Source organism: Micropterus dolomieu, linkage group LG02 (assembly GCF_021292245.1).
Source record: "Micropterus dolomieu isolate WLL.071019.BEF.003 ecotype Adirondacks linkage group LG02, ASM2129224v1, whole genome shotgun sequence".
NCBI lineage: Eukaryota > Metazoa > Chordata > Actinopteri > Centrarchiformes > Centrarchidae > Micropterus > Micropterus dolomieu.
This window is the reverse complement of record NC_060151.1, coordinates 6501965-6513885: the sequence shown is the minus strand read 5'-3', so window position 1 is coordinate 6513885 and position 11921 is coordinate 6501965. Positions and strand designations below refer to the sequence as shown.

The 11921-nt window shown below is 42.2% G+C and overlaps 1 protein-coding gene across 2 annotated transcripts; it reads right to left on the bottom strand.

Annotated features, from left to right (window-relative positions):
- Nucleotides 1-1938: 1938 nt before the first annotated feature.
- rad23aa (RAD23 homolog A, nucleotide excision repair protein a) lies at nucleotides 1939-11444 on the bottom strand. 2 transcript variants are annotated; one of them, XM_046043577.1, is made up of 9 exons: nucleotides 11170-11444; nucleotides 10074-10235; nucleotides 9584-9786; nucleotides 8940-8983; nucleotides 7374-7501; nucleotides 5718-5808; nucleotides 2589-2719; nucleotides 2300-2461; nucleotides 1939-2200 (listed from the first exon to the last, which is right to left on the bottom strand). In XM_046043577.1, the coding sequence occupies exons 1-9, from the start codon at nucleotides 11233-11235 to the stop codon at nucleotides 2087-2089; spliced, it is 1101 nt and encodes a 366-aa protein (XP_045899533.1). In that variant the 5' UTR covers nucleotides 11236-11444; the 3' UTR covers nucleotides 1939-2086. The 2 variants fall into 2 exon arrangements, with proteins under 2 accessions (XP_045899533.1, XP_045899534.1); XM_046043578.1 differs by lacking the exon at nucleotides 11170-11444 and adding an exon at nucleotides 10573-10856.
- Nucleotides 11445-11921: the final 477 nt, after the last annotated feature.

Below are 11921 nucleotides of genomic sequence, written 5' to 3'. Positions count from 1 at the left end.
AATGAGACTGAAGACATTTAGTTATTTTCTTTTACAGTTATTGTCTGTTCATGGACCCACATCAAACTTGAGAACCTTTGCAGTCAAAACACCCCCATCTCACACACCACAACCGGGCCAGCAACTACCATGAGATTCATAATACAGTAATCCGTAGTGGACAATCAGCCCATCTGCACACACAGTGCGATGGTGATAGATTTGAACTGCTCTGCATTAGCAGTTTTGTGTGTTAAGCCTTGACATGCAACGTAGCCTTTATCTATGTATAATTTGTGGCACACTGTGGAACAGATTGAAAGGAGTGCACATTTGTTAAGACACATTTAAAGCCCTGCTTCTCAGCAATAGTTAACTGTACATTATTATGGTTACATTGTGTATTGGGTGTAATAAATGATTAATAAACGCCTTGAAATATTTGAATATGAAACTAAATCAATAGGTGGCTGCTATGTGTAAGTCCAATGACAGGCGGGTGTTTGGCCTCTTTGCTGTCGCTTCTGACTCCGCCCATACACGCTCATTTTAAGCCGAGTCTAACTGGCACGATTGGCCATATAATGCAGGGCAGCATAAGAGTGCCAGAAGGTTTAGACAACAGAGAAGTTCATTTTTACTCACTTTCTTCTATTCAGAATGTAAGCTTCATTAGAACTCGGACCTAAATCAAATGGTTTCAACTTCGAACTATAGTTTTCCCCAGCTTCGAAAGATAAGAAGTTACAGTATGTGCAGTCTAAAATACATTTTAAATGGATTTGGATCCCAGTTAAACCTCACCAAGTAGCACACTGATTTATCTGCCAATACATTTGCATATAGACCTAAGAACCTAGTGTGGGCTTTTAATCTTGTAAAATGCGTCTTTCCACATACTGCGGGTCAACTCCCGGCAAACTAAAATAGACATACAGTTAAGGATGAGGGCTGTCTTGATCAAAAGGTCTCTCTTGGTAAACTGAGGGGGAGGGAAAAAAATTCAGTTGCAACCAACAATTAAAACTTAAAAGAATTTTACTGGATTAGGCAAACACTACTACACCGTAGTGGATATTTCAGTTTCTCCTTCTTTTGTTGTGTTTTTAAATCATAATGGCAAAAGACTTTAAAGAATCTTTGAAAATCTGTTTAAGTTGCAAATTTCTATGGGTGTTCATTAGCACCAGAAGCTATTGGCATAGACAAAACAGTTCCACATTTGAGTAACCCAACAGGGAGGGCACAGCATTTTCAGGGATGTGGGGATTGGCTGTAACCACCATGGAACAACAGATGAGGGTGGATACACAAAGTGAACAGAATAACCAGATACTCATTTTGTCAGTTTAGTTCCCGTTTTTTTTTCTTCCCCACCAAAACAGACTGATAGACCCGAGCAACATCATGTCAGACACATACAAAGGGCAGCGCTGTCCAGTCGATCACCACCAATTTCATCCTTGGACGTACGTACATGAGGCTTACAGAGGTACATACAAGCAGTTACACACACTGATAATGGTGAAGTGCAGTGAGGAGGATGTGCCTCCGTACAATCCAGCTACAGCATTAACAAACTTAGAGAATGCAAATTGATTACTTTTTTTTTCTGCTCAACTGTATTGCATCCATCTGCACAGGCACACGGACATGTACTCACACACACGCAGACACAAGCACTCTCGTTGTCGCCCCCCTCCCTCCCTCCCTCCCTCCCTAATGTTCACAAAGCGCATCTAAAATCAAATTATAGGTCTCCCCTAGACAAACCCTACACATTCCATTGGAATTCACGTGGATTTTATCATTCTTCCTCACTTTTTCACCCCGACCTCCCATAATCCAAGTCTGACCTTCCTGCACACAACCTCCCCTCTGTGTACTTTAAGTGTGTGACCCCACCATACCCTAACCCACCCCCGCCTCCCCTTCCCAGCCCACCCCCACCCGCCCACACCCCCCTGCTGGCTCTCCCCTCTCCTCCCCTCCTGTTGGGTTGAGCTGAGGTTGGTAGCTGTACAGTAAATTGGGGGTGCAGTCTTTATGCTGAGCTGAAGAGGGGCAGGGTAGGAGGGAGGAGCAGGAAGGCAGTGAGCTCGGCTTTTCAGTCATCTTCCAGTCCCTGGTTAAGGAGAAAGTTGGCTGCCAGGTTCTCGTTCTTCTCGCAGGCAAAGTAGGCCTGGATCACCAGAGCCTCAGGGAAACCCAACGCTTTTAACTGTCAAGACAGACAGATAAAGAGAGGGGGGTGGGTTATAAATAAGATTTGCAACTCTTCTAAACAGCGCGCAATATTTACTCTTCATTTGTCACTCACCCTTTCGATGGCTTCCTTCTCCTGAGGTGTAACCTGGATATAGTTGACAGGTGCGCCCTCCTCCCCTGCTGCCCCCAACTCTCCAACCTCTGGCGCCTCCCCTCCCTCTCCCACTGGCTCGTTCAGCATCTGGATGAACAGCTCCTGATGCTGACTGATTTGCTGGGTGAAAAGGCACAGATAAGTAGAGGTAACGGTATCGAGATCCGGCAAAATGAACAGCTTGGGTGAACAAGAACGTGCATTGTAGCCCGCGCTTGTGTGCCTGGCCTGAACAGTTCTACCTTACCTGTAGAAGTTGAGGATTCTCTCTGCCTAGTTGTTGGAGGAGAGCTGGTAGCAGAGCCGGGTTCTGCTGGATGGCCTGTCTCATGTGCAGAAACTGGGGCTGGGTCCGCAGGAATGCAAGTGGGTTCTCTCCTAGTGACATACAACATTGATAACCATTAGCAAAAGAGGAAACCAAATCAATTACACGCAGGAAGCTTTAGATGCATCAATCGCCGTGCCTGCATGTCTTCCCCGTCATTTTGCTAAAACGCATTCCCTGCCATGTCTAGCTTAACAGATCCACAGCCAGACTGAACTACACGAGTTCATCCCAGTGCTGAACTTACCTGAAAAATGTCATTAATTACTCGTTAATTTTCAATCAGAAAAAGCAATAATAATGTCCTGATTAGGAAACAGAACAAGTAAATTAATTGTTAAATTACTTTCCATTACTCAGTCCAACTTTTCAAAAAGGTACCTTCCAACCCTCCACATACCAACACTAATATAGTTTATCATTTAAAGGCTCCTTGTGGACTGACCTCTAGTGTTGCCATAGTGAAGTATTTTTTTTTTGTGTCCCCCATTTCGCTTGCCTTGTGCTCATACAAAAGGATGCAATACAGTATCGTCAATGGTTCCACTCTACTCCACTGACAGGTGGCTGTAATGTGCTAAGAAAGGCAGCATTGCACCAGGCGGGGAAGGACTGCATGTTAAAACATAAATAAAATATCACCGTGGCAAATGTTTTTAAGAAAGAAAAAGCATTCAACATTGTTTGTTAGACCTCAAGAGTAGGCGCAGTGCACTTTGGTGAGTGACACTCAATGTAAACATAACTTTTGTTTGTTTACAAGAAAACTCCGCAGGACACTTTTAACAAGCAGCTTGCCTACCAGTTGGAGGTTTATACTGACCATCAACAGTTGGCTTAACATTATTCTCTGTGGCTACACGTAGCACTCCAGACAACCATACACTGAAACTGCAGGGTTCTTACACACTCCAGAGGCTAGTTAGCCATAAAGACCATTAAGTTAAGTGAAAAAAAAGTCAAGAAGAAACTGATGGGCCCCCCCCCCCCCCATCCAACTCCAGTAAAACAGCAAACTAAACCATCATCCCAAATGTTGGAGTAAGTGAAGGTAGGTAGCAGAGGTCGACCCGATTTTTAAAGGTCGATATAATAATGGTAGTTTGGAGACGGAAAAAGCAGATAGCCGATTAATCAGCCGATATCTCTATGCAATAAATGGTTATGGGGTGATGCAATTCCCAGCGTGACCAGTCGGGACTGGGCAGCTGTCAGCCACCATCAGAGCCAAGTTCTGCCGATAGTTTGAAAAACTTCCCTCTATTAGTGTATTGAAAAGGCGATCCTTTCTACTACTCGTGACTGAAAAAGTTTTCACATAATAGTAAAGCATTATTACTCTAAACCAGTGCTTCTCAAAGTTTTTGGGCCAACGCCCCCCTACCCATTATCCAGGTCACTTACCGCCCCCCCCCCATCAAAAACAATGTAGACTAGGGATGTGGAAAATAACTGATTTTTAGATTCATCGCGGTGCAGACTTGAACGATTCTGAATCGATTCACAAGTGTCAATAATCGTTTTTTTAGAGGTTAATTGATAACGTAATGTTGATGGAACGAAAAAAGCGGAACTCGGAAATGCCAAAGTGCAGCTCCGTCTGTGGTGTGCATACAACGAAGACGTGTGGTTCTCCCTGTTCGGCACAGACTGGCAGCTGTTGATTTGAGTGACTGCTGCTACTAAACTTTCACATGATCAATAAAATCAATGCGCAACTAACGTTAATGATTTTCACCTGCACACTGTGCAGCACGGTAGCGCTTAGCTAGCGTCCTCTCCTCATTCTTCATAGGACAGCTACGGACAGGTGGCAGTAGGTGCTGGTGAATACAGCGGAGCAGAGGAAACATGAGCGCTACGTTTCGGTCTGGCTGTAAATGTACAGTGCTGGTTACAGTGCGTCTGTTTTCCAGCTACTGGAAAAGTGAAGGCATTTAGCGCTAGCTAACATCTCTTCAGACTGTGGTCTGGAAGCTGAGCAGGACGTTGTTTGCTGCTTGTTTAAGTTCATTTGTTGTCATTCATCCAAATATCGAATACATAAATGAACAAAATGTCATTTCTCAAGGCCCATGGTCCTCAATACAAGATTACAATAATCAACTTACAAGACAAACATGCAACTTCACCAGATGAGACAAAAACAAGGGCAGATAAGCAGAATCAGAAATAAAAATAGCAGAGGTTATAATGCTGTAATAATGCTATGTAACGTTTGTTACATTTATATGAAGTAACATTAAATATCTGTATTTCATTACAACCTACTTGTTTGGATTGATACAAATACTTTACTTTAAAAGTACACACAATGTGAAAAATACATCTTTATCCTATTCATTTTACAACCACATCGTAGCCCTCATAATCATGAGATTCATGACAATTCCCACCCTTGAGGTTATGCATCAAGATATCGAATCTAATTGAATCGCTGACCTGATAATTGTAATCGTATCGTAAGATGTACACCCCTAACGTAGACCATCTGCCACTTGGGCACAAACTGCCAAACAGTAAAAATAAAGCGGACAAGGGAACATCATTAAATGTCTTCGAAAGACCAAGAAAAGTAGCAACATTCTTAGAATCTAGAAGAATGATTTCATTTTAAAACCAGTATTCTTTTGATCAACTGATCATTGTCCCTCGAGTCCTAATCAACAAAGAGGCCTTAATCACTTACAAGTCTTCACAGAGGGAAGGTGGTGGCAACTAACAAGTCTAACAACAATTTACACATGCTGATGGTAGAAAAACCTTCAGAGACTAATGAGTCATGAGTCAATGCCTGCCAGTGACTCATGCATACACATTTAGTCTATACATGTTTCCACTCCTAGCAGCAATCACATATTGAAAGGATTGTGATTTTGACAACAGTGGTATAAGTGTTCACTCAAGTATTCCCAGTGTTCATTTTAATGCATGGATACTAGCTTATCCACCACTACTGGGTTTTTTTTTTGTTTTTTTTACACAGTGGACAGAGACATAAATGCTGGCTGCATGTATTTTGGGACCAAAAGGAGTTGTGTGCCTCACCCTCCGCTAGAGATGCTGGGGCTTCTGTGGGTCCAGATGTGGGGGCCTGCGCTGGGGGATTACTCTCCTGGACTGGGCTGCTGGGAATACCCTTGAAACACAACAACAAAACTGTCAAACACGCACTCCCAGCATGCTGCCAAAGAACATGGAGAGATCAAAATGATGTTAGGGCCACAGAAGTTAGTTGGTAACTGATAATTTGCTCATTATTAGTTGGTAAATACAAATCAGTTGCTCATGAGTTCCTTTTTGTCCACCTCTCTGTGTAACAGTAATTTCCCCCAGAGTGCACAGAGCAGAGCTTCTGTCGATTGGAAGAACGGGGTGTGCTTATGTCGGATCGCCTCTGATTCATTACACGAAAACAAATTCAAGAAGCAGCGTGGCTCTCACTGATTAACATCATGCTCTTTTTTCAGGCCTAGTTAGCCATCCTCTTCCCAAAATGTGACTTCTCCACAGTACGTAAAAGTAGCAGCCAGACAAAGCGGAGTTGTGGCAGCTGAAGAAATATTCAATGTAGAAATACATGATGGGGGGAGGCCTACAATAGCCAGAGTGTCCACATATTGTGCCAGTCCCCTTTCTTTCACGTATACACTAGGGTTGGGCGAGGTCTACTTTGAAACATCGTGATGGATGATGGCATCGGATACGCTCTTGCGCGAGCGGAAGGGGGGAGAATAGCGGTCGTCTTATGTTATGTGCATTTGTTCACTCGCCTAGACTTCACTCGGTTAAAAACTTGGTAGCCTATGATGTTACAAGTCGTGCTGGATATTTTACAAGTAGCTAAAGCAGCAGTAAACACACAGGGTGCAGATGTTGGTTTCGGTTGTTTGATAGGCTGCGTCATTAACAAGCCAACATGCGCTGTGATAAAATACAGAAAAAAGACAAGTGTGTCTTTTAGGGCGACTTTATAAAAACATACTGCTGATGGAGAAAATGGAGTAGACGGGGGAAAGAGCGACAGAGAGACGCGGGACAAGCCACTGTGTTTACCTGAGGTGTAGGCCTCTTGTGTGTCTGAGGGTGGGGAGAAGAGAATTCCGTGGAAGGTGCGAAGCATATTTAAAAATTATTTTAATAATGTTCCCGATGATTAAAACCTGCTGGTTTAATGTGAAAAATTTGGGGTTTTTTGCCAGAGGGCAGGGTTTTACAATCACGATGCCTGCTCAACCATCTGTCAGCCATCGCCGATGGCATCGTCTATCGGCCCGACCATGGTATACACCGAAACAAATTGTGCTGAGCACTGGCGCTTCACACACACATATCACAGATATAAAAAAATATGCTAAAATACTTTCCACAGACACTTTTACACACACACACACACACACACACACACACACACACACACACACGATGATTCGCCATGAAAAAGGAAGTGTGTAAATGGGCTTAAAATGGTCAGATCTGCCCCAAACTTCACATATTTGATAAGAGTTGAGAAGTTATACAATAATGATGATCTCTATCAATCTATCTAAAATGCCAACGAGGGAAAGACCTGTCAATAATGGAAGATAGACAGCCATACTGTGCACATTTCAGGTATTAATTCATCATCTTATTTGTATTAATGTTAAACCAGTGGTGCTTTTCAGATGGGAAGTGAGATATAAGTTTGTGTGCGAGACTCACAGTAAGAAGGTACTCCACAGCTCTGTGGGGGTTGTTGAAACTGGCCCGTAGCGCAGCCACCACTCTCTCCCTTTCGTAGCCCATAGACATGATCTCGGTCAGCATGGACTCGTATTCAGCTCCAGTCACTGAAACACACACACACACGTTCAAGTTACTAACTCTACATATTTTGTGTATTTGCAGAGTTACACCTTCATGCATGAAGATAAACAGCAACATAAACAGGAAATTGCTTTTTTAATCATTCAGGTTTTATTTAACTTTAGAACTAGGCCTTAACTCACCACTCAGGGATTACTCTTGCTATTCAAAAGAGCAGACTAAAAACTAAACAAAAGAACTGAATCTAAACATTACAATATAGTAGGGTTGGACAATTAACTGAAAAGTAATCGAAACTGAAATTCAGAGCCTCTAACGGTCGTAATTTCCCCATGTTGGTTATTTAATCCTGGTAATATTGTGTGGGTTCATGTACGTTCACCTTGAAACACAGCACGTGTAGACACGTGACTCCGCCCCGTCCAGTCCTGCTCAGCTTACAGACCAGAGTCTGAAGCACAGTGACATGTTAGCTTGTGCTAACCGCCTTCACTTTCCCGCAGTTGTGGAAACAGACTTTTAATAAACGGACACACTGTGACCTACTCATTTACTGCCAGACTGACAACTTATTACTTGCTCGCTTTCAGCATCACTTTCTGACGCTCTCTCTCTCTCATTCACTTGCTATGCAAACACATTGCATAGCAGTTAACAGCACCTGTCACGTAGATGTCCTTTGATGAATGAGGAGAGTATGCTAGAAAAGCACGATTTACCCTGCTCACACAGATTGGGGGTGAAAATCATTTGTTTCACATTGATATTAAATAACTGAGTGAAAGTTTAGCAGCAGAAGACATAATTCAGCGCCGGCGATGCGCCAAATATAGGGGAACCATGTCTCTATAATGTGCACGTCAACATTACCTAACATTTAGATAGCCTAATGGATTTGTGAAAACTGAATAAATAAACCCAGCTTTAATAGTTGAGCATATTTACAGTACAAACATTGTCAGTGAAATATGAGCGCAAACAAAAAAACAACATTCAAAAATAATTGTTCAATAATCATAATCAAGGTGAAATTTTCAATTAATCCTGATTTAGATTTTAGGTGAAATCGTCCAGCCCTACAATTTAGCATACAATAAAGTCTTAAATAGCAGCACGACTCCTCTCTTAAATTCTCTGTAACCAAACAGGAATCCCATTGCACTCTGTGGCCACAATAAGAGATGGCTTACTTTTGTCACCACCTAAATATAGGAACAGTATGTATTGCACTGCAGCCTGTAAAGTCCCTGACTCACAGCAGTAACCATTTTTGGCACAGCACAAAATTTTACACAAAAAATGTACTGCTGGGATATTAACCCACAAATAAGTCAAATGTTTGACATTACACAATTTACATTTAACAACAGTGAGGAAATACCGCAACTACTGCCTTGGGACTATTACAGCTGAACAGGCATCATATGACGCAAGTCTGGCGGGAAGCCATCCATTACCTACCCAGTGCTGAGGACGCATCCAAGCCCTGACCCCCACCACTGGAGCTGCAACGCATAAACGGGTGAAGAGGAAGAATCAGACAACCTACACAACATTTCTGTGATTCCAAGTTGAAGACACTGGGTGATGAGCAAAGCAGTAAACAATGTTGACAAATAAATTTAGAAATCAGCATCCATTCTATGTAGTTAAATAAGCAACATGCTACATTACAGACTACTTACTTTGATGAAATGAAAATACTTAGATATTAAAAGACAATGGATGTTATAACTGGCTTGAATTTTAACTCTCCATAACAAACACATGTGGGTGAGAGAGCCTGCCCATTAGCTCCACACCAGCTTCTAGGGAGTCATTGCTTCTGTGTAAACTGTACACCTTAATTTACAACAACTCAGAAGAAAATAACAGAGAAGCCTGCTAGCAATGTTGATTCTGCTCGACTTCATAGGGTACATTTGGGCACAGTGATGGCACATTTAATGCTTAAGGGGGTCACTGTCTCAATGACATGCTCTGGATCAAACGCTAAACATTGATATCTGAAAAATATTGATTTTTCCCGGTACTGCTTCCCGACTCTCTAGTAATTCAAAAATGGTTTTAATAACATAGTACGTTTTTAAAAAGACCAGTTCTACCTTGCTGGCTGTTGTGGTTCTGTGGCTGCAACACTTGGCTCCTCTTTGGCCTCCTCAGAGGGAATGGGGACAGCTGATGGTGTTGGGACTGAAGCTGAAGCTGGGGTAGTGGCCGGGACAGCTGTTGACGTGGAGCCAGAGTCCTGTGCAGGGGGCTTGGGTGCTTCCGAGACTGGAGGCGAGGCGGCAGCTGCAGGCTTAGCCTTTTGCCAGTTCAAAAGAAGGTGCTGTTAGACAATCAACTTAATAGTGAAACATTAAAACACCACCACACTATAAAACCCATGTCAAATTTTGTTCTGCATCTAACCGATCTTAATAAGGAGCAGTGGGAAGCCATTGTGCTGCACCCAGGGAGCAGTTGGGGATTCATGGCCTTGCTGAGAGGTACCTTCGGCATTGGTCCGTGCTGGACTTGAACCGGCAACCCTCCAGTTCCCAAGCAAAGTCCCCACAAACTAATACCAATAGTATTTCAATAAGATCTCACCTTGGACACCATCACCACAACAAAATTCTTCTCATCAATTTTGTAGTCCTTAATAGGCGTGTCATCTTGCAGGATTTTTCCAGCATATATCAGCTTCTGCCCAGAGACGGGAAAGTTGTCTTTTCCTCTTTCTGCTTCTATCTTCTCTTTCAATGCCTTCACCTGAAAAAAGGAATAGAGGAATCATAATCCGTAACTACCAACATGCAAGCACTTCCTAAAGGTCTACTAATGCTTTTATTTCTACCCATTAACATCCATAAAAGTCTTTCATTCACCTATTTGATCTCTGACCCTCATGTCATTGGACCTCAATATTCTACCAAGCGCCTACTAAAAATAAACAAACTGTCTAGATAGACCAATGACTATGTCTTCATAAGTCAGGAGAGCATAAAGTTTAAAGTAATCGGAGTTAGAAAAGCACAAGTTGTACTCCGATTCAGACAGCATGGCAGTGCTGACTATAAATAAGACAAAAGTTAAACATTAACGTTACCTGAATGATATCCACGACGAGTAACGTATTGTGTCAAAAACAAGTTGAGTAACACAACATGATGTTCACGTACCGTTGGCCTTGCTAACTGAATGTTAAATATGTGAACACGCTAACAAACTTAGCCAGCTTCTCAGTACGCTACCAATACGGCTATTCGTGATTAGCAGTGTCATTCGCATTAGCATTAGCAGTAACGTAGCGAACAGCTTGGGTTTCTTACAGAAGTTACAGCATTACAAAGTGGACAACATCTATTATTACTGAAGAGCAGTAGCAGCAAGGTAACCGCGACACAAACTCGAAACTATTAGAAATTCATTTGCAGTCGCGTCGGGATGACTTTGTTAACGGGCTGCTCAGCTAGCTAAATGGCTAACGACTGCTAGTGAGGTTTTGCGTTGTTTAGCGCCTGTTTCATGTGTAGTTGTAACACGTGCTGTTAATTGGCACCCCTTTGCCGATACTACAGATATTGTTGTTTAATTGGAAATATCAAATAAAACGCCTTCGTCTACACGTAAAGTTAAAAAATACAACGTAGGGTCCCGCAGCAGTTCTGTTAGCTAAAGTTAGCTAACGTTAATAGCCACTCACCGTTTGTTCGGGGTCTATCTCAATCTGAATGGTCTGCTGTTGCAGTGTTTTAAGCGTGATCTGCATGGTGGCGGTGGCTGACGTTGCGTCAGGTGTGCTTTAAATGGAGAAATAGTTGCTCCGTAAGCAGTTAATTTGTTTTTAGAGTTAGCGTTTCTGGTAAGATAACAACTAGCCGACAAATGTGTGTATCCATGAGCACTCAGCAAATCGCCATCTTTGGTGACAAGTTGGTGGTGCGGTGAGAAACGCTCCTCTGGAAGGTACGAGATCTCGTGCGGCACGACGCGACTGTACGAAGCTCAAACATATGAAATGTTTCTCTTGACTCAAATATCTACAAATGCAGTTTTAGAATTCATAATAACAGTATATCCAATAAGGTTAATAATTGAAGATATCTGCAATTACAATTTGACTGGTAAGAACAACAGCCTAATTCAATATATTTCTACATAGCATTGGCCTTTATGTATTCAGAAGACCTTTTAAAATCTTAATGCTATTTTCTCATTTATTAGATTGATTTGTAAACATTTTGCATTATATGTAGGGCTCTCTACAATTCATTTATGACTACTTAGAACATACATTTAATATCTCTAATTTTAGTAAGACTTGACCATTATACAGTAAATTCCCAATTTAGTTTTAATTACAGTAATTCATTTAGCTGACGCTTTTATCTAAAGCGACTTACAATTGCTATACATGTCAGAGGTCGCACGCCTTTGGAGCAGCGAGGGGTTAAG